At 41.9% G+C, this 21,810-nt stretch overlaps 2 protein-coding genes across 3 annotated transcripts; one reads left to right on the top strand and one right to left on the bottom strand.

Annotated features, from left to right (window-relative positions):
* Positions 1 to 2,197: 2,197 nt before the first annotated feature.
* Positions 2,198 to 11,416, top strand: st7l (suppression of tumorigenicity 7 like). Of its 2 annotated transcripts, none has more exons than XM_085924711.1 (14): positions 2,198 to 2,404; positions 2,824 to 2,906; positions 3,117 to 3,276; positions 3,347 to 3,517; positions 3,695 to 3,773; positions 4,087 to 4,175; positions 4,269 to 4,369; positions 4,439 to 4,553; positions 4,630 to 4,702; positions 4,783 to 4,885; positions 8,178 to 8,328; positions 8,462 to 8,554; positions 8,876 to 9,015; positions 10,384 to 11,416. In XM_085924711.1, exons 1-14 carry the CDS (start codon positions 2,236 to 2,238, stop codon positions 10,477 to 10,479), a joined length of 1,623 nt encoding a protein of 540 aa, XP_085780837.1. In that variant the 5' UTR covers positions 2,198 to 2,235; the 3' UTR covers positions 10,480 to 11,416. The 2 variants fall into 2 exon arrangements, with proteins under 2 accessions (XP_085780837.1, XP_085780838.1); XM_085924712.1 differs by having other exon boundaries at positions 10,367 to 11,416.
* Positions 11,417 to 14,724: 3,308 nt separating this feature from the next.
* On the bottom strand, positions 14,725 to 21,669 carry LOC147048815 (protein Wnt-2b-A-like). The gene is made up of 5 exons (XM_085923840.1): positions 21,572 to 21,669; positions 19,336 to 19,556; positions 18,254 to 18,531; positions 17,503 to 17,761; positions 14,725 to 15,828 (listed from the first exon to the last, which is right to left on the bottom strand). Exons 1-5 carry the CDS (start codon positions 21,667 to 21,669, stop codon positions 15,614 to 15,616), a joined length of 1,071 nt encoding a protein of 356 aa, XP_085779966.1. The 3' UTR covers positions 14,725 to 15,613.
* Positions 21,670 to 21,810: the final 141 nt, after the last annotated feature.

The following is a 21,810-nucleotide window of genomic DNA, read 5'->3' as shown; positions in this document are numbered from 1 at the left end:
ATCCATACATTACTGCAGCATGTTGCATAAATTACCACCCTCCCCCCCTCTTGGAAAAACACATCAAAATGTATCTATAACCATATTTGCTCACATAATGGTCTCAGCACCCCACGTGTTGTGGAAACAGTCTCCATCTGTAAAACTAATGTTTACAGTCGTCTTTAAAAGGGAGGGCCAGTGGATATAATAAATTTGGTGGGAATGTAAGAAATATGTAGAATATTTTTAAAGATTATACAATAAAGGCATTTGTAGAAAATAAAGGTCTCTATGAGCTGCACAACTCGCATGAAGATACATTGTTATATTGGCTGCTGTTTGGGGCAACCCTTTGTGCTCAATTATAAGCAATATGGCAATATGTAAAATTGCATTTCTTTTTTTTTTTTTTTTTACGGCCTTACAGAGAAAGAGACCCTGGGGTGAAGTCATTTTTCTGCTGCAACATTCCACTCAGATGTGGTCAAAATGAAAAAGGAGGGGGGTGAATATAGAAAACACACATATTTTTCTCAATTTCTTTTTTTTTTTTTAATGAAGTGTTTTGAGAGAAATGAGTTGTGCGGTGGAGGTAGTGGAGGGGGAAAGGGACCAGTCATGTAAACTTGTTGAGTGGAAACACTGTGAGGAACGAGAAGCAGTCTCAGAAAGTTTGACCCCACTCCTCCATCTGCAGTGGAACGAAAGATAAATGAACATTATGTTCTGCAATCTTATCATCTTTGCTTGAGTCACATGACATTTCTATGTATTTATGCACAATGGTGCCTTGCATTCTTGCACCTTGAAGATCTGGCCTCTTAAGTAGCAAATGCATTCAAGTGCAAACCCTGATCAATTATGAATGATTAAAAGAGGACTCTTAAAAGCTATGAGAAATAAAAAAAACTGTTAGATAGATACCAGATGTGAAAATGGTAAATGAACCTTAAGCACACAAGGTGAGCGGGGGGAAAGTTGAGTTAATTGCTTGTGACTGGCAACAAATCATGTGTTCGGGTAGTCAGTAGCCTATCTTTCATTTATGGGCTATATTTTCTGCATTCACGTGGTACAAAATTTTCCGTTTGTTCTCTGTTTGCCCCAAACATAAAAATGGCGCATTAAAGTTTCTCACCTGATGCACACTCTGTTACAAACCGATCGGCAAAAATGAGAATAAACTTGCTAGGAGTTTCCAAGTAGCAGCCGAGAAAATTAAAATATTTAGAGAGTTGTTGGCCTAAACTTCTGTGTTATTTATGTTTTGGTTAGGGATCAAATACTCATGGGTTCTTGATTGACATCTTGTCCATGACTATGATCAACAAACAGCCATTTTCAGTAAATGGGAGAGTGAGATTTCTTTCAAAGTGAGCAAATTAACATACTCAGCAGGAGAGCTAATAATTATTTCTCCTAAAAGGCTTGTGCTGAATTTGTTTGACATGATCTCAAAGCATTTCCATCTGTGCCAGTACCAGAAGGTGGAAGGGTTGACATGAGGCGGGGAGGATGTGAGTGACATTAAATTCAAACAACTGCACTTCGTGTGAAGATATTAAAGATACAATAGCCCCATCTGCTGGCTGTAAATAACAGCACATTCTGGGGAAATTACCAAGGGTGCAGTTTTCAGAAGACCTCAAGGGAGTACATGCCAAATGGGAAATACATGGGATGAAGAATAGGGTGTACTGTAATTATTTTACCGTGGAATTAATCTAATAAATGCATTTTAATGTGTCCTGTTTCTGTGTTTTTATGTAATTTTTTGAGAGATTGTAGCTCAATATTGACATGTATTCTTCAATATTTTATCTCTGAATGTTTTTTAACTTTTTAAAGACCTTTTATTATAGCTGAAATAGGGATATGTGATGTGATCTAAATGCGCAATAATTGTTTAATGGTTTAGTTGAAAACAAATAATGAAAGAAAACATAATTGAACATTCAGAAATTATAATTACTGACTACATATTATTGACTATTTTGTGTCTCATAATTTATATTTGTTTCATTTATCATCCCTTCATCAAGTTATAAAAAGCAATAATAGTTAGGGTTAGGGTTAGGGTTAGGCAATAATAGTAACGGTAATAATAATAATAATGCTAATAATAATGCTAATAATAATGCTAATAATAATAATAATATTAAAACAAATCAATCAAACAAAAATGAAAGGCCGTCTTCATTTCTGGTCACGTGGGTCGTGTGTTTACAGACATCCGGGGAGGGGGGAGAAAACATGGAGGACTCCACTGGCAGTAATCCCCAATCTCCCGGTTTCATAGACAAGTTAAAGTCGTGGCTCGCGTGGTCGTGGACGTACGTGTGCTTCGTGTGGTTCGGCATGGTGGTCATCATGATCTACGTGCTGTGGAGCCCGCTCAAACTGCAGGAGAGCCTCACTTCGGGTGAATGGACGCCTCTGCCTGTTAGCTTTTGTTAGCCTTCCGCTAGCCTCTGCTATTTACCATCACACAGACGTTGCAGTGTTTTGACACCTGCTTGTTTATCACTTTTCCTTCTGCAATGCTTATTTTCACTTTGAAGCCAATAGCACGAATTTCATGCAACTTTCCTGATATTTTATCATTAGATTTTGTTTGTATTCTTAAGAATTGACCTTAATAACAGACGTGCAGCTGATTGTTATTATCTCTGTAGGTATTTAATTTTGCAGCATCTGCACCCTCAATTTGAATGGTGTCTGCTGTAGCTTTTTCTATGTTTACCAGTTTTTCTGTCTGTCCATTTGTCTTATTGTCTGTTTGTGTTTATGTATTGGTTTTGTGTCTCTAGTTTTGTGACCTATCTGTACTTGCTGTTTCAGCGTCGGTGTTTCTGAATACACTGACCCCCAAGTTTTACGTGGCTCTCACCGGGACCTCATCACTCATCTCTGGACTCATCCTCGTGAGTTAAAAATGAATATTGTTGCTACTAAGTAGCGTAGAAGTATACATCCAAATAACCAAGCTTAAAGTCTTCACACTGTTCTCATGCAGTTACGTTATTCACCACTTGGAATGAAAAAGCACAATAACGTTTAAAAAAATAGATCACGCTTACATTACATTGGACTGCATTGACACATGATGATTTTGTAAATGTTCCCCGTCACAGATATTTGAGTGGTGGTACTTTCGGAAGTACGGCACGTCCTTCATCGAGCAGGTCTCCGTGAGCCACCTGCGTCCCCTCCTCGGCGGAGTGGAAAGCAGCTCCACCACCGGCCTCTTCTCGTCTGTCAATGGGGAGGCTGAGCCTAGACCTAGCGTGTCAGGTAACACATTCAAACCGTAACATCTTCAATGCTAACATTACTAATATTATCGATGTGTTCCTCTCCATAGAGTGCAAAGTATGGCGGAATCCTTTGAATCTGTTCAGAGGAGCCGAATACAACAGGTACACCTGGGTGACGGGAAAAGAACCACTGACGTACTACGACATGAATCTGTCGGCCCAAGACCATCAGACCTTTTTCACAGGAGACGCGCAGCAGTTCAGGCCTGAGGATTCGGGTGTGTGTCAATATTCTTACGCACGCACAAAAAGTGCCCCTCTACGTATACATTTGCAGTCACACAAACACACTCCAATGCTTATGCACTCACACACAGACAAATTCATAGATGTACACACAAACACGTGTGGTTCAGTGAATATGTTGTGATAAGAATTTCCGTTTGTCCCCACAGTCATGCAGAAGGCCTGGAGGGAAAGAAATCCTCAAGCCAGGATTAGAGCAGCTTACCAGGCCATAGAGTTGAACCATGAGTGAGTCCTACTCCTAAATAGTAGGGGTCGGTGTATGTACTACAGCTCTGGGGGGTGGCCTTTATTTGCATGAATGCATTTTTGGAATTATATGAAATAAAATTAGTGTGACATTACATTGAATGTCAAGCGAAAATGGAATCTAAAACAAATTTAAGAGGGACTATTGTGGAGAAAGGCAGAACCAGACAACAATGTGGAAGGACCACATATTGGCCAGATGTTTGTAGGATCATCTTGCGAACTCGTCACATATTAAGCTTTAATTGAGAAAATGCAATCATCTGTACTGAAATCTTTTCTTTCTCTGCAGCTGCGCCGCAGCCTACGTGCTTCTCGCAGAGGAAGAAGCCACAACAATCACGGAAGCTGAGCGCCTCTTTAAAAAAGCTTTGAGTATCGGTAAGCAATGGATGTGAGCTGTGTGTAAAAATATGGCCTTTTATATACATTTTAGGAATGAACAATCATTTTAGTACCTGTTGTGTTTTGCAGCAGGCAAAGACATCAACCTGCTGGTTTACATTAAACGCAGACTGGCCATGTGCGCTCGCAAGCTTGGGCGAATCAAAGAAGCCGTAAAAATGATGAGAGACGTAAGTGGGAAACGCAACATTACGCTGTCCCGTTGCTGCCTGTTTTGATTCATTTGTATCCCTCCACAGTTAATGAAGGAGTTCCCGTTATTAGGGATGTTAAATATACACGAAAACCTCCTGGAGGCGCTCCTTGAGCTTCAGGCGTACGCCGACGTGCAGGCCGTCCTCGCCAAATACGACGGTATAACCGTACTGCACCCCAGCGGCATCTCCGTTATCGTTCACGTCCTTTTGTATCCTCTCTTCTTTCACCTCAGACATAAGCCTCCCGAAATCGGCTACTATATGCTACACATCGGCCCTGCTAAAAGCACGGGCCGTGTCAGATAAGTACGTATCCTTCCCTATCATATCAAGAAGAGAAAAATAATTGACGCTTTTCATCACAAGCCCTGCTTTTGTTTCATCAGGTTCTCCCCAGAAGCAGCGTCGCGGCGGGGGCTGAGTACCGCCGAGATGAACGCCGTGGAGGCCATTCACAGAGCCGTGGAGTTCAATCCGCACGTGCCCAAGGTCAGTAAATCTGTCTGCGTATTCTCTACCACTCTCAGCCCAGCAGAGGGCAGTGTATTATCACTTAAATTCCCTCCTGACTGATTACATTACATTTAAATACTTTCTGATGTCCGAACGTGTCAATTACCGAGTTTTAAGATGTTCTAGATGCTTTGTTTACCTGCCAAGGGACTACGAATGTAAATGAGCTTTTTACTCAGTTTGGCACATTGACGCAGGTATTTTACCAATGATGTGTTTTGTCGCTTTCAAATAAACATTCAAATACTAAAATACCAAAACTTACCGTATAGTGTGTTTGACGCATTTTCAACAAAACACATCACTGTTAGACTTATTGGACATGCACATGAGTCATGAAACCGGATCCTCGCCTCTAACTTCTGTGCCAAGGCGTGGTGGATTCATAAGGCCAACGCCATATCGGAGTGAGAGAAAAGTGTGCGCCCGGTGAGGGTGTTTGGGGGATTGGAGATGTCAGAGAGGCTCTTTGATCCAACCTTTGATTTTCATGTGAGAGCCCTCATCTTCATCATCTTTCCACCCTCTCCCTAGAACTGTGAGCCCACAGGCCTCTCATCAGACACCCTCATCTCGTTTCTTAGCCTCTCATGTTCCCTCATCCCCCCCCCTCTCGTCACCTGCTCAAGCCCCAACGTAGACTGAAAATCGTGTCGGCTTTACAAAAAGAGCCCTTTGGTATCTTTGGCTGTTGAACGCTGCCTCCCCGAGTGCTCTTGTTTTGATGCCAAAGCGAGAATTGTAATGATTATAACCGCTGTCTCCGTGTCTCGACACAAGATGACAGAACGGACCACCTCAGCCGGGTCACACCGCAAAATGTACTCATCTTCTAAAGGACACTGTTTCCCCAGTATTTCCTTTTCTTCCCTCCAAACATTTCATTCAGTCATTATTTGTCCGCGTGGTTTGGAAGCTGACATCCCGCGGCTTGTTGGTTTAGCTGATAAAAGTGTACCGGCTACGCCAATCTGCTTTACATTTACATTGGCCTCCAAAGCCGTTGCAGTCCAGCTCCCCGTCTTCCTTGCTAGTTGACAGTTTCTCCTCTCACCTCATTGCGGCTAACGATCTCCCGTCCGGATTCAAGAGCTCAGATGTGTTTGCCTTTCTTTTCTCTCGTTAATGGACCTGGAGTATCAAGTCGGCACTCATCGAGTTAAGGGTTTTTGCTTGAGGACAGTTTTCTGACACTTCACACAGAAGTGTCATAATTACGGGCCTTGGTGGCATTGTTCCTCACCGTGTTCCATTGTAGAAGAGGCTGCAGATTGGAGTCAGAAGTCAGTTTAGGAGTTATGCTCCGGGCTTAAAAGTGCCCAGGGATAAAAGGAGAGCACATGAAACTCAATCCCTTCATCAAAGAGGCGCGGTGAGCGAAGAGGCAGATCTGAGAACAAGAGAAGCGAGGGAGGACGGGGGTGCAGGCCAGTGCAGAGAACTGAGGTGTCACCAGGTTTAATGCTGCGGTATGCAAGCAGGGACAGCTGAGCCTCTCGCAATGATCAATCTTCGGCCATGTGCATTGAGCGTGCTGTGCTGGCCTTTTTTTCTTTGCGTTTTGGGTAACGATTTTGAAAAATAGGCTGCGATTTTGTCGACAATACGATCTGCCTTTATCTTCGTCACTTTAACTGTTGTGTTTCACAAAACAATGATACATACTGTACTTATGACACTAAATAAATAAATATGTAAATTAAATTGTTATTATTATAGGCTATCTCAGAGGGGTCAAAAAAAAAAAAGGGGGGGTAGAAATTTAAAAAAAACTTCCCCAAAAAATCCCATATACCCAAAAATCGATTATCTTACCATTTTTGGTTCACCATATTTAAAATGATTCTTATTTTTTTATCTCAGTGAAAAATGTTGTGGATACTTTAGCGCCAATTAAAAAAATAATATAACTTTGGAAAATGATGTATTTTTATGGATGAATACTTTGGGACACTTTAATGAATGTCAAATTAATCAAATATATTCCAATGTGTCATCTCACTTGAAATTTAGCCCATTCTTTTATATCACTATTGTGTGCGGGCATCATTAAAATAGCAAGAAGTCAAAGGAAAAGCTAAATATTGGTGAACTCGCACTTTTAGATACTCAAGTGAAATCTTGCGAGATTTACTGCTATAGTCCTTTGGTTTGAAGCGTAGTTGTTTTGGTCAGACTTTGGAGAGTCCGGCGTATCGTTCGGGTTCTTCAGACTCCAGTAAGGGGGATAAATAAAGGCAAAAGGACGCGTCTGACATGGATGAACGAGAGTCAGATGGTAAACCAAGCGTGGGCCGCATGGTCTCCCGGCTTGGCTGGTTGGCTGGATGAGCCTGTGACCATGGGAGGGGATTAGACAGGATTAGCTCGGGAAGGGGCGACAGGGGTAACCTTCCCAAAGTGTTTGAGATCCGGAGCGCTGTGAAGCTGGCCGCCCGGGAATCCAGCCTCGGGGGGCATACAAGGGGGGTTGCAATGCGGGTTTTGTTTGACATATAGTCCTGCCACTCCCGAAAGCACAGACATGACAGATAGAGCTTGGCGTGTTCATCAAAGACCACGGGGTACATCTTTAATACGGACGGCTGAAGGTCTACATGTGGAATTGAGTTCGCGTTTGTCAGCCCAGTGAGCCGATTAAGTCACTAGGACAAAGTTACAACAAGACGGGTGGGTGAGAAGTTGCAAATGCACGGAATCACAATAACACACTTCTCTTTGGGAAGCCTCACCCTCTCTCCCGCCTAGCGAAAAAGAAGGCTCTTGCTAAATACCTCACATGAGCAAAGTATGTTTTTAGTCTGCTGGGAGTTTGCCAGAGGGAATTGCACAATGGGATATAGTCAGTGAGGCGGAAGAAAAGGAATTATAGGGGAGGGAGAAACCAAAAGAGATTGATTTGACCACAAAGGGAAGACTTTTTTTTTTTTCTTTTATAAAGCTAAGTCACATCGGGATGATATGAAAGTGGATTGCATCATTGCATTGGAATCCATTTTCACTGTTGGGTGCTTTGTTTGAATAAAAAACAAAACAAAAAAAAACAACCCATAGAAACAGATTATTCCTTCTGTGTGTTTTTTAAAAAATTATTTTACAGCTAGTATACTCTTGTTGTAAGTGTATTATCATAAATCAACAACAATTTTCGAAAGAATGCAAGTCAAATCAGTTTGAGTTATTTAGCCCTGAATGACATCATATGTTCTTTCCTCTGTGGAATATGAATCAAACAGGCAAAACTGTTTCTATCTTCTCTCCTATTTAGTACTTATTAGAAATGAAGAGCCTGATCCTGCCACCAGAGCACATCCTAAAGAGGGGTGACAGCGAGGCGGTGGCGTACGCCTTCTTCCACCTGCAGCACTGGAAGAGGGCCGAAGGCGCCTTAAATCTTCTCCACTGCACATGGGAGGGCAGTAAGTACCTCCTCCATCTCTGTTGCTTGCACGCTTATAATGACAAATTGCTTCTCTCGTCTTATTTTATTGCTTTTGTTTTTTCTTTTCTTTTTTTCTTTTTGAGTTAATTAAATGGTTTATGTATATACAGCCTTCCGGATAATTCCCTACCCACTGGAGAAGGGTCACCTGTTTTACCCCTACCCAGGATGCACAGAAACAGCAGATCGGGAGCTGCTACCATGTAAGCAAAAAAAAAAAACTGAAACCGCTTGATATCAACTTGTACATGAGCTGCCACTGTCCCGTATTTGGTGCCACAGAACTTTTTTTTTTTTTTTTTTACTTTCTCGTAGGAGTTTTTTTATTACTTTATATTGTTATTTCAAGTGCGGGGGTTGAAACGGATTAAGTGCATTTCAATTCATTTCAATCTGGAACAGTGATTTGATACACGGGTAAATTGATTTACAAGCTAGGTCGAAAATCAAAGAACTACTATGTCTCCATTACAGCGCTTTTTTTTGTCAATTTTATATCCTGACTCCACCTTGTCACCCTGCAGCATTCCACGAGGTGTCGGTTTACCCAAAGAAAGAGCTTCCTTTCTTCATCCTCTTCACCGCGGGCCTTTGCTCCTTCACCGCCATGCTGGCCATGCTCACACATCAGTTTCCCGAGCTCATGGGCGTCTTCGCCAAAGCAGTAAGTATCCCCACGTCTCGCGTTCTTCGCCTTAAAAGGCTCCTCCAGATCGCGACTCCTTCAGCTTATCTCCGCTTGACCCCCCACTGTTTTTTTTCCCTTTTACGAGTTTAAATAATCTTATTTGCAATGTGAGCCTCCTGCGGTAATTACCGCCTTGCATTACTGTCAGGCTCATGGGAGTCATAGGCCCGTAAAGCGTTTCCCCCGCCAACACAAGCGGCGGTATCGCCGGCCGCCAAACACAGCCGCATAAAATTCTGTGTGCGTGACTTCCGTGCGCTGTTTATTTACAGCCAAGGTGTTGTTTGGCGGGCATCTCACTTCACGGCCGTCATGTTTATTAGTCCGACCGACGTGAGGCCGAAACACTGTCCCCGAGAACATCGAGTACTTCATTGTTTTGTTTTGAGAAAAGATAGGGCGCAGATGGGATTTCAAGTTTGGCAAGCTGGCTTTTGTGTAAATGTTCACAAAATGTGACGGGGTTAGGGGAGACACAAGGTCTCTTCTTTTTTTTTTTTGTCTTTTGTTTTTTTTTGTCGTCAAGGAAAAACACTTTTTTTCTTAAGCTCCTGACACAAACATCCAAGTCAGGGCAAAATTGCCATTTTTTGGATTTCGGAAAGGTTCAGATTTTTCCATGAACCCTAACCAGAGTTTGTGAGAATAAATTTGATTGTATCCGATACATTTCTATTGAATGACTCGATACCTCAGTGTTCAACTTGGAATATTTTCAAAATTGGTAAACAATACCGGTAATTATATTATTTGAAGAACAATGAAGAAATTATACATTGCTACGATGACTGGGCGGTATATTGGAATCGTATCGATATCTTCTAGACATCGTATGAGCATTCAAGACATTAATATTGAAAATTAAGACAGTATGGTCAGGCCAACCAACCACGTAGAGAGAGGAAACACACGCATTTCTATGTCATAAGCAAGTGAGACACAGCTGTGTGCTGTCAAGCCACGGGAACACAGTATATGAGACACATACTACATATCCTGTGTTTTACAACCATACTTGACCATATTTATAATTTCATATGTACCAGTGGATACAATAACAAAGCTTGTGGGAAAAATGTTCGAGCGCTCCATTCATTTTCATGATTATTTCCCACATACTATTTTTGTCACAACACCATGATTTTTGTGGATTACAAAAAAAGTGTATGTTGAACGGAAAGCCTAGCTGTCAGTTGACATGATGAACAAAAGTGAAATATTTATGCAAAAAAGAAATTCAGGATGACACGCTGCATGAATCCAGGCCAATTTGTAACAGTGGTTAGAATGTCACTTTTTAAAGGTTATCCGGTAGAGTGACACTCAGCTTCTCTCCCTTTCCAGTTTTTCAGCACACTCTTCGCGCCACTGGGATTCTTCGCAGACAAGATGGAAAGCTTCATGCCGTCCAGTTTTTGGCACCAACTGACTCGGATCTGACCCCAACACGCATACACACACTGGGGGAAAACAAAATTGCTCTCCTGCCCTCAGCATTACTGTCTACTTGTCGCTTTGTTACTGATTATATTGGCCCGGGTCGTATCAACAAAGCAGTCAGTACCACTCTTAAGACACTCGCTCTTCCAGCTGCCTGCAGCATGTCCAAGAATTCGGCATTTACATTTATTTGTCACGAGGGGGAATTTGAAATGGTTTGCACCACTTTTTAGCCGGTGGTACAATAACTAGTTGTTGGACATTTTATGTGTAGCCATTGATGTCATCATCAATAGCAGTAAAATAGCAGAATATTAATGATAATGTCACACTACAGTCAACTTTAAGTAACTGTTTAGAATTTTAGCTCTGAAGAGGTCCAAAGTGGATGCGGTTTGATTTCCGAAACTCGATGTCAACTCAGACTTTGTCAATGATTTGTGGTTCTCAGACCAGGCTCACTTTCTCCTCTCTGGTCAGTGACGATTTCACACGCCACTTTCAAGAGTGTCTCCGGCACCAAGGAATGTTGAAGCACATTTTGAATAGGTGATACAATCTAGACCGCGAGAACCAAAGGCCTAAAATTTTCAGGATATAATCAAATCTAATTATTTTGTGTAACAAACCAATTTGCAGGTTCTGGTAAAAACAAGGCATCCATGATCACGGGGTAATATTATATCATTTTATAACTCTCTACAATCACAAGTGATAAAAGTGCCTTTTTTAGTCTCATTCTAAAAAAAAAAAATCTTAACCAGGCATCGACTCATCTGTTTTAATTGTATTTAATGAGGGCTACGTGTTAAAGCTTACTCGGAAAAAAAGACAAATCCGAAATGTAAAAGTACATGCTGAAGACAGGAGACTCTCCCCATGTTTGAAAAGCGCTTGAAACAAAACTCACAATAAAATGACTCCTGTGAAAGTCCAATATTTGTTTGGGGGTGTTTTTATTATGCTTCCTTTTGGTTTTCATCCACATGACTCGGAAACGGCAGATCTTTCTACGGGAATTTCCGTTGTGTTTGATCGTCGTATAACCATTCTCTGGTTTATCCAAAACGGGACGTATATATATACCAACTAAAAATATACCCAAAAGCTTTTTTGAAAGCCAGTCACACTTCAGAAAATATGATCAACTCAAAATTACCTCTGCAGTGTCTGCTTTGTTTCAAATCATTACATGAGAAGATTGTTTCATTGTGTGTCTTGCCTCATCAAAATGTTCATTTATTCTGCGTCACACTGTGGCATGCAATGATTCTTCAATATCTGTACCATCAGTCACTGGTGTGGTTTACAGCTAAAATGAATGACTTCATTACAGTAAGGCCATATGGGCTGCTTGCACTTACAAGAATGGCCTAATTACATCATGATGTTTCTCAATTCAACGTATATTTACATATATTTATCACGTGATAGAGTTGGACATACTGTTTTTAGGGACGCAGCACTAAATCACTCTCCTCCCTCCCAATATGCTTAGTATGAAGAAAGATTACAGATAGCTCTTTATAAATTCTACTGGGATTGTTTTTAGTTTTGTTAAACTTTCAGACACCCCTGACATCATATAAAGCCCTCATTTAAATCATGTGCCTTAGAAGAGAGAAATGTATTTGTTTAATTGCTTTTGCAGCAAATACACAGCGTTTTAGATTTGACGTGTGTTGGATTGTACTACAGGACAGCCTGTGACGATTTAAGGTAACATAACATTCAGAAAGCGGCCAAAATATTCATGAAAAATGTGTCTTTAAGAGTTGCATAAAAATATTGAATCATCACAAATTACAACATTACAAAAAACTTTTGCCTTGTTCTGCAAAAACAACAATCTGAATAATCTTTTCATCACTCAATTGATGTCAACTCCATAATTTACCATAATTTTAAGCGACAACAAAGCACTGCTAATAAGCTTTGCAGTCTATTCATTGTTTGCTCTAAAACTCATTTCTGTCCAGGCTGCTCAGTACATTAAGGTTTAAGTCAGCAACACCAAAGTGTTTGTCACACATCCTCAAAGATATTAGGTGAGTACACGTTTTATCTAATGTATCATTTTCAACTGGGGTTGACCTGTTTTTAGAACCATGTTTAAATCCCGTTGACTTTGTCACGCTGTTACTATGCGGTGACTGTCGACTGTTTGGCTGGAAAGTCACCTGACACTGAACCCGCTGAAGTTATTTAGCGCGGCCCGACCTACTGTAGGTGCTCGCATTGTCTCCATCCCATTCATGGAATGTAGTAGCCCAGTGGGAGGAGAGTTGGTCCACGCTCTCATAGGAGTGACACCGGATGGATCAACAAGGTTTAATATAGACGCAGGAAGGTCTGCATTGGCGAGGTGAACATACCTCCCCGACCAAAAGGCTATGATCCAGTGTCACACCAACAAAATATGAGATATCATCATCAGCGTTATTATGAATGCACAGTGGCAGCTTTGCGGTGCGATCAAAGCCTTCCTGAGGGGAAATGTGCCGTGAAATCGGTGAAAGACAAACGTCGGTTGTGATGTCACGCAAGGGTGTGTGTGCAGGTGTTTTCATTTCTTAGTTAAAGTAGACTCAGGTCACAGCCAATCATGGCTCACCGGTTTGCTGAAGCTGTGCCGTGATTGGTTGAGACCTGAGGTAACTGTGATGTCATTTTCAGCAGACAGTTACAAAATGGCCGCCCGTTGAAATGGATAAAAACGGATGAATTTGGCTGCTTACCTCGTGTTCAACAGACGCAATATTAATCAGAACACTGTATTTCAATTACTGGGGACACACACAACATATTTTAAAGATAATGTTTAGGTTGACTTCCCCTTTACAAAAAAAAAGTAGCATTTCATACAATAAACATGACCCACGCTGTCATCATTTATACTTTCCGTTGGCTCTTATTCCCCAGAAAAAATGTTGATGCTTCACATTTGGCCACTTTTTGTCACATCCATTTAGTAACCCCTCTTAAAACCCCTTGAGAGATTCTGTGTTGGGCTTAGAATGACTTCAGGCTGCATTAACCAGATGTTGAGAAGTCCCAATTTGAGGTTCCTTCTTGGCTCATTTTCATTTCTTGTACACTATTTAGAGTTGGAGGAATGCTCGCTCAGTTGCACTGTCCAGGAAAAAAATATTTGACTATGTTTTCCATATTTTGCCCCAAAACACTTGATTTCTTAATGAAAGTCATTTCCAACAACTATGTAAGATTAGGCCATCAAAATTACATGTTGCTACCATTCAAAACTATATTACATACTACAAACCGTTATATTCAGGTAGAAAATACTTTGCACAAAGAAAATTGTATTTCATCGACAAATACAATCTTGCAATGAAATGTACATGATTTATCACAAACAATGCAAGATTGTAAACAAAAAACTCCATTTATCCAAACCATATTACTTGTCATATTCATAAGCATATGTATTTGTGTAAAATCCTGAAATCGGAAAGACTTTCTAGCTTGTCAGAAACTATTTCAGATGTCTTTTTCTTTGCCAGATGAGTGGTCACATTTAACCAAAGTAATTCAACAGGAATGCGGGTCTGTAAAGCATTCCGGCAAATGGTGACTCATAATAGTCTTTTTTTTAATGTATTTTTGGTCAGCACATCTATTTTCTTTTTTTTTTTTTTTTTACAGCGCATTAACAAAAGGACCAAATTTTTGTTGTCTTTTCAAACCTTGTTACATTCAAACTCTAGAGAGAATTTCTGTACTTTGAGAGGTCTCTTGATTATGCCTGGTATAAGATTGTAGGTGAGGTGAAATGATAAAATGTACATTCATTTAACTTTCCAGGTTGACTCTGGACAGTACAGTTGTGCTCCAGAATGCTTTGGTATCTTGAGATTTCATTATAACTCTTCGTGGCAACTCAGATCCAGAACGTAAGCAAATTGCTAAAGAAGCTCCAACTTTGGCTCATTATTATTTGAATGGCATACTCGCAGAAGCTTTGCGGTTTGTCAAATTTAAGTTTTGTCCATTTCAAGCTATTTCCGTGATGGTTGTGGGTTTCTTTCACACCGGTATACCAACCATTCTGTCCCCACTACTTACAAAAGTAATTGATTTTTCTTACTGCAATGCAGAAATGGCGAGGCCAACACATAGCCTGCCAAGGTTTTGCAGTTTTTCTTAACCGGAATACTCTGAATATTTGGAAATTTACTTTGTGACCACAACGAAAACATCCAAGCATTGAGCGAGAGCAAAAAAAAAAAAAAAAAAAAGAGGCTTATGGTTGTGCGTGTGCAAATGAAAACAAGCAAAGATGGAAACAAAGACAAGGGACCAGAGGTAGAAACGAACAAGGTTTTCAATGAGGCGGCAGAAGTGAATGTGCTAAAACAACAAGTGTCCAACATCAACACAAGACGGTGCTTTTTTTCGCTCTCTCCCCTGGGGATTCTCGCCAAGAAGTCCTCACTTGTTGGAGATACAATTGCAGCCGTTTCCAGAAGCTCTCTATTGCTTATTAAATGGAAAGTCTGTTGATGTTTACCCAGAATCAGATGGATTTGCTAAACATCAGGGCTATTATCACTCGGGTCAATGTTTGCAATTGTTTTCTGAAGAACAATATTCGCTGACAAACACATTTTTTGTGACTGATCAGTTCCAGTAGATTTCCTACAGGCAAAGGAGGCTCCTTGCGGGGTTGACGCTGAAGAAAGCAGGGTGATAAAACTTTCAAGATGATTCAGAGATCATTACACATCGTTATTGGCGTCTGATCAGCTGCTAACTGCTAGCTACTCAACGTAAGATGCTCATTTCAGATATACTGTGCGCTACCATTCAAATGTTTAGGTACACTTACAAAGAAAGTTTGTTATCATGTTAACCTAGACTGTATTTCTGATTATCTTCATTGAAAAAAAAATCTTAACCTGGGGGTTGACTGCACTGTCTGCTTAAGTAATACAATTTTCAACAAATATTTCAAAATTGCCACAAATGATCAAAGATGTTGAAGCTGCTCACAATCCATCACTGGACACATTTTCCAGTTTTAGCATTAGTCATTAAAGATCCTTGGCCAAATGTTTTTTGTGAAAATTCCCGCAATATACACCACGGCGGGATGACCTTAGGTGAGGTCAAGTCAATCGGGTTGCTTGTGAGGCTTGCAGGTGTGAACGTCCACCATGTCCTCGCAGTCGTTGCACTGGACTCTGCAGCACCACTGGAACTTGCACTCGCACTGGGTGAGGCGTTTGACGCGCATGGTGTCGTAGCCTCGGCCGCAGCACATCACCTCGCAGCCGTCGGTTCCCCGCGATGACTTGTTGCAAACGCGACCCGCCGTGCCCAGGGAGCCTACCGAGCCAAAATATGTCGGTTAATATCATGGGGCCACATCATCCACTCACATCTCCAGCTTGACGTTTTAAAATAACTACCGGTGAGTGTTTCTTATCGGCACTCTGCCACTACTATTCGCGGGCGGAATTGTCAAACCAAGAATCAGCAGATTTCCCTTAGACCTTAATTGAATTATCTCTCTATGTCATCCAAGAACTCTGCACTCTTAACAGTCAAGTAGTTTGTGGAACTACTTACTGTCAAACTATTTATACTGTAAGATATTTCACACCAGATAGCCCAAGAAATACTCAGCGCTTGTTTCTAGATGGAACTCGAGCAGTCGTTCTTTTTCGACTTCATGATTGTTTAGTCAAATTGTCCACAGTGTCAATGTTGGAAGATATGTGACACCAGATTGTTCAGATAGTTGAGGTCAGTCCTAGTCTGTTTTGAGTTGACGCTGCAGTGGTCATCATTCTTAAATTTCTTCAAATCTTGAATAGAATTATGTGAAAACATCACAGGAAGATTTATATATATATTATTTTGTGAAAGACAGGCCAGAAGGGGATTTAAATCGTCTTTTATAGGTTTGCCGGCAATTTTTGGAGTCTGTCCTCTTACAGCCACAATTGTAAACTGATCTTTTGCAGACTGTCAGCCAATGATCTCACAATGTCCAACCAAGACGCTCCAAACCTTGTCAGAAATCTCAATGTCTCAAGTCAGTTATCAACTTTCCCACAGAGGTTACATTCCCAGACAGGTCATTTGAATACTCTCTGACCCGAACCCAAACTGTGCTCAGGTGTGAAGATCAGATGCCACCAATAATGAACGAGCATCCCTGATGTAAAGAGAAGGGATAAGAGAAGATATTTCCTTCAGGCTGAGAAGGGATCCCTGCCTTAAAATGACCAAAGGAAGGATTTGAAAATTAAGCCTGCATGTATCCTCGGGCAGTGAATTCCTACACAATGGAGATTAGTGGTGAGGAGGCATCATAAGCTCCTTTTAAGATCACTTTTTAACAACCTGTCCTTTGAGTCATTACATCAGGTATCAGCCCAAAGCCAAGGAGGAGCAAAGGTATTAGTTTAAAAGTGCACCGCGTCATCAAGAAAAGAACTGGTGAGCGCCTTCACGCTCTGTTGAAGAGACCGCATGTGAGCAGGGAGACGGATCCTTAACAAGGCAAAGCAAACGGCAGGAATTAAAGCGGATGGGAAAGGTCATACTGATGGACTTTAAGCTGTGATGGAATGCGAACCTTCACTTGACGCCTTGGGTTTTCATTTTGTTTTCCAAGGTAATGTGGCATCGAGCGAGTGCCTGTTTAATCACTGGTAAACCGCACAAAGTAGATCCAGATATTAATCTTAAACCCTAAATGTCAATTGTACAAACACATTCCTGAAAAACCTCCTTGTCAATAATGGCAAACTTAATGGACACCTCCTAAGGTACCTCGAGGAAAACCAGCTCGACTATCTGTTATTCTGCTCAAGTTGCAACACTTCATCCCATACTAAACAAATTGGCACATTTGTTCACACAGATTTCCTATCGCATTTCCACCTCCAATCTCAAGTCGCTATCCTTTAGGAATAAATCACACACCTCAAACAATACTATCCATGTTATCCTGATGTGCCGGTTGAAATGCATGTCGAATGTTTGTGATACCTGCCGCTCGGTCCATGAGGCAGTAGTCCGGCGAGTTCTCCACATACACCAGCTCATTCTTGGCACTCCCTTTGAAGTCAGTTTCCATGAAGCCTGTGCCATCCTGGTTCATTGTCACCTCCACGGCCGTGTCGTATTTCTTGCGGAGGTAGTCGCCTGTCCGCCTGAAATCGGACATAGCCAGCCAGCAGGTCCTCAGGGAGCAGGAGCCACTGACACCGTGACATTTGCACTGCAGCTTCATGAAGCGCTTGACGGCCTGCAGCAGAGGTCAGAGTTGACGGGGCGTTAAGCCTGCCATGTTGGCCCGCGGCCAAGGTGTGAATGACCCTAAGAGGTAGGTCACTTCTTATAGAGATCCTCTTTCGAGAGGAAACAATGGGCTATGGGACATGTACACGAGAGCGTAAGTACGAGACCAACAAGTTGAACAAGGGTGAAGGCTCCAGCTACTGGCAGTTATGTTTGTTCGACCTTAATACCTTAATACATGAAGCCATCTGGCATCGTCATGTAAAGGTGGAAAGCTCTTAAACGAGGTGTCTTAACAGGGTATGTATATTTTTTCAGAGCTTCCTACGAATGGGTCATCTCCACCCTAGATTTGGACGAGAGCTATCGGGAGATGGTGAGTACACAAACGTAACAGCAGTTTTATCGAAACTAGTCAACAACTCTAACGCAACTTGTTATCAACGGCCGACACCGAATGTCATTGGGATAGACCACGCAGCTCGGGTCAGCAACTCACCATTCTTCCACAGCGATTATTATGCAGAGTCATGAGTGCCCTGGCATCCTTCACCATCCTCTCTGGGGCGTCCACAAAGGCCTTGGCGAATTTGATGCCATAGTTGATGTTGTCACTGCATCCCCCCCAGTCAAAGTTGCCCCGGTGGTCGCTACCTTGACCGCGCTTGTGCCCGTCGCAGTTGCAGTTCTTGACGTCGCCCTGACTGCACGCACGGGTGATGGCGTAGACCACCCCTGCCGACGAGATGGCGTACACGAAGGCTGCTTCTCTGCTGCCTGTCCAGGAGAGGAACAAGTGGGACTAAATGCCGTAAATTTACCTGTGAGTACCTTTTTATATGGTTAGGTTGGTTTAGTGGGTTAGGGTGAGGGTTAGGGTGAGGGTTAGGGTTAGGATGGATGACATAGTACAGATTGTAGTTTAGTCTGGACAAAATAGTTGTCAGAGTGGTTGGAATCGTCCGATTTGGTTGGTTCTTTAGTACAATCCATAGCATCCTTACAGCAGCATATGTCCAGTACATGGAGAAATCAGTCCATGTATGGTGGATTGTAGCGGCATGTCAACCGTGACATCACAGCACGGCCGACTCTCCTTTCACCTTTTCCTTCATGTGCACATGTGGATACTTTCTCAGTCACTGGCCTTTGTTTTCATTTGAGAAAGAAGAGGTTTATTCGGGCCCCCCACTACACACACCTCCACCTCCTGTCCTCATTCCAGCTCACGCAACCAAGCAGAACACAGGCGATATGTCAGCCCGTCAAGCTTTGTCCGACTGCCAGAAACATCTCCCCAAATATTTACATCTCCGATTACGGTTTATACATTACCAGTGTGGATCTCTCAATTGTTTTTTTCCAAGAAAAAAAAATACATGTTCCCGCTTTCCCTTATCCCCATGAGGAGGAGAAAAAAAAAACACCTCTTTGTGTTTATACAGCGGAATTATTCATGAGACATCCATTCATTATGTGCTTATCTGATCGTAGCGGAGACATTTACAAGGGTGATCAACTGGAGTGTCTCACACACATTGGAAAAAAGCCACATTCCCCATCCCAGTTGCGCCGACTCACTTCGCAGCATCACCCTGCCAAACACGGTGTGATCGTGCTCCATTGTGCTACAGTTCCAGCGCTGGTGGCGGAACTGGTGCTGGCACTCCTTGATCCACTCCTTGGCACCTTCGCCGATGGACTGCATCAGGTCCGGATGGCGCTGGCACAGCTGCCGCTGCTTGTTGACCAGGCCCGAGATGTTGCCGCAAATCACCCGAGCACCCAGCGTGCCGATGTACCTGCGTGACGGTGAGCGGTGGTCATTATGTGTCATTGCAGAAAGCCTTGAAACGTTTACAGTTCAAAACCAAATAGCAATCTGTATTTTTTTTTCTTCTATTAATTGAATACTATCACATATTTAGTAACGGTCAGAGGCCTGTCGTCAAGACTTATCAATCACAAATCAATCGCCATTGGAGTGTGGGGGAGGCAAATGGCCACCAGCCTCAAGTTGGATGACATTGCTTGAAAGTGGCTCTGGATCTTCACCCACCTAAATCAAAAATGGAAAACCTCTTGGAGACTGCTATTAAATAAATAAGTTGCATGACAGCAGGACAGGAGTTCAAAACAGCTCACACATAGCTCACATGCTCTCCCCTTGAATGCTAGTGCTAAAACACAAATGATTTCTTTTTTTACATTGAAATGAACACGTCTTCAGTATTTCCCCATTGTTGACTTTTAAACCCGACTCTTGTGCTTGTGTTTCCTGGCCCTAAAACAGCCCTTGGTGGATGCCACATTCAAGAGAGCTTATGAAATTCTCCTGTTCAGTGAGAAAGTACCTCTATTGCTTCCCTCTTCACTCACTCGACTGTAATTCTTGAAAAGGGGCCAATCCCATCCCGCTGTTGGTTACAAGTAACCATCGAAAACTCAAGACTACATCCTCACAAGAGTCCCTTTAATCGCTGCGCGTCACCCAGTTTCCACTCCCGTTATGGCTGTGGCTCCTCAGAGCATAACCGTGTGGCCCGATGTTAAAAGTTGAGCAGGGCCGCTACTTATGTTTATTGTCTTGTTCACAGCAGCTCAGCCAAAAGACACTTGAGAACACACACTTGGGACGGAGAGAGGCGCCTGCCTAATGGTAGTGGCAATTGACGGAATAGATGGCTTGTTTACAAGTGCCTGACCACCATCCAAGTGTGAGATTAAACAACCAAGTAAATTGTTTGTAAGATATATGAAAATGCCCTTTGGCCTCACAATGATGTAACATTGGGGCAAATTTAGATGATGACCACACTCGCATTGCCCGTGACTTGTTCAGCTCAGATCCTGGTGAAAATCCAGAGCCACTTTCAAGTGACTCGACATTGTCCCACCATTTCCAACCTCCCCCCTCCACACGCACACACATACACACTTTGATGCTCACTAAACTGTGTTTGTGGTTTTTTTTGTCTTCCTTGCAGGCAGCCCATTTAACAAGTGATCAAGGCTCATTTGTTCACGCACCAGCGCCCACACCTGACGCTAAAGATGGATGGGACAGGATAGGGGAGATGATGTACATCCTCCACCACACCATTCATCTTCATCTTCATCAAGGCATGGGCCAAAATATTTGGTACACCTGAACACACTCATACTGAGATTTATGAATATGTTTGTTGTTGTGCGAGTGTTTGAGGGCCCTCTCGTGGAGCTCAATGAGTTAAACAAAATATAAAGAAAGGCCCTCAATTTCATTTTTCATTAAAACAATTCATTTGTTTGTTTCTAAATGTTGCCATATATATTCATAATATAAATTCGGATTAATGTATATTAGTTGAATAATAATTAATATTATTTTGGTTTATCAGGGGTTTTTTTTCATCATTGCTATTTTTTTAGAAAATCCTTATAGTTACTGGTGTAAGTATTTAATTTGTATTATTTATTTATATTTTTTATTATATTATCCCTTGTGTATTTTCCCTTATTTGTTTTATATTTTGGACACTATTTTGAGTCATTTGGCATAATAAGTTGATAATATTATTGCTATCTTTATTTTTAAATAATATTTTTTCTATGATAAGTTAATTTTTAGTATTCCTTTAGAATACTATAAATAATTATTATTTAATTTCATGCACTTTCCAGGTGTATATCCCTGAAATTTTCTTCTCAGCATGCAAATAGGAATCTTCCTACACAATTGTAGATCCATGCAATCACACATGCAATCGGAAAAGTGTTAAATAAATCTAAAAATGTATCCCGTAGCTCGTTCAACTCGATATCAATGGTCCCTCACCACCAGGAGGAATCCACTCTTGGCGTGCAGACGAGCAGCAGCCAAATGAGCATGTACACTTTGGCTTTGGAGTTTCCACGCAGCGTCCTCCTGCCCATCGTAGAGTCCGGAGATAGTCTCATGTTTGGTCGCGGCTCGGTGCTAATCCGACGTCCATCCTTAATGACGCCCCCCTCCCCCCCAAAAAATCTAATCAAAAGACTTTTAAATGCTGTGATGAAACTCCATCAGCGGATCCA

Source organism: Syngnathus leptorhynchus, chromosome 11, assembly GCF_054491065.1.
Source record: "Syngnathus leptorhynchus isolate UIUO chromosome 11, UIUO_Slep, whole genome shotgun sequence".
Lineage (NCBI taxonomy): Eukaryota > Metazoa > Chordata > Actinopteri > Syngnathiformes > Syngnathidae > Syngnathus > Syngnathus leptorhynchus.
Note: the sequence above shows the minus strand (reverse complement) of the source record. Positions and strands in the feature narration are given on the sequence as shown.

Excerpts from the sequence above, each read along its gene's own strand:
- st7l (XM_085924712.1), top strand. The coding sequence starts at position 2,236 with ATGGAGGACTCCACTGGCAGTAATCCCCAATCTCCCGGTTTCATAGAC. Across the intron at positions 2,907-3,116 it reads TCATCTCTGGACTCATCCTC|ATATTTGAGTGGTGGTACTT; the intron begins GTGAGTTAAAAA and ends TCCCCGTCACAG. Across the intron at positions 4,554-4,629 it reads CGTCCTCGCCAAATACGACG|ACATAAGCCTCCCGAAATCG; the intron begins GTATAACCGTAC and ends CTTTCACCTCAG.
- LOC147048815 (XM_085923840.1), bottom strand. The coding sequence starts at position 21,669 with ATGGGCAGGAGGACGCTGCGTGGAAACTCCAAAGCCAAAGTGTACATG. Across the intron at positions 19,557-21,571 it reads AGAGTGGATTCCTCCTGGTG|GTACATCGGCACGCTGGGTG; the intron begins GTGAGGGACCAT and ends ACCGTCACGCAG. Across the intron at positions 15,829-17,502 it reads CCTCATGGACCGAGCGGCAG|GCTCCCTGGGCACGGCGGGT; the intron begins GTATCACAAACA and ends TTGGCTCGGTAG.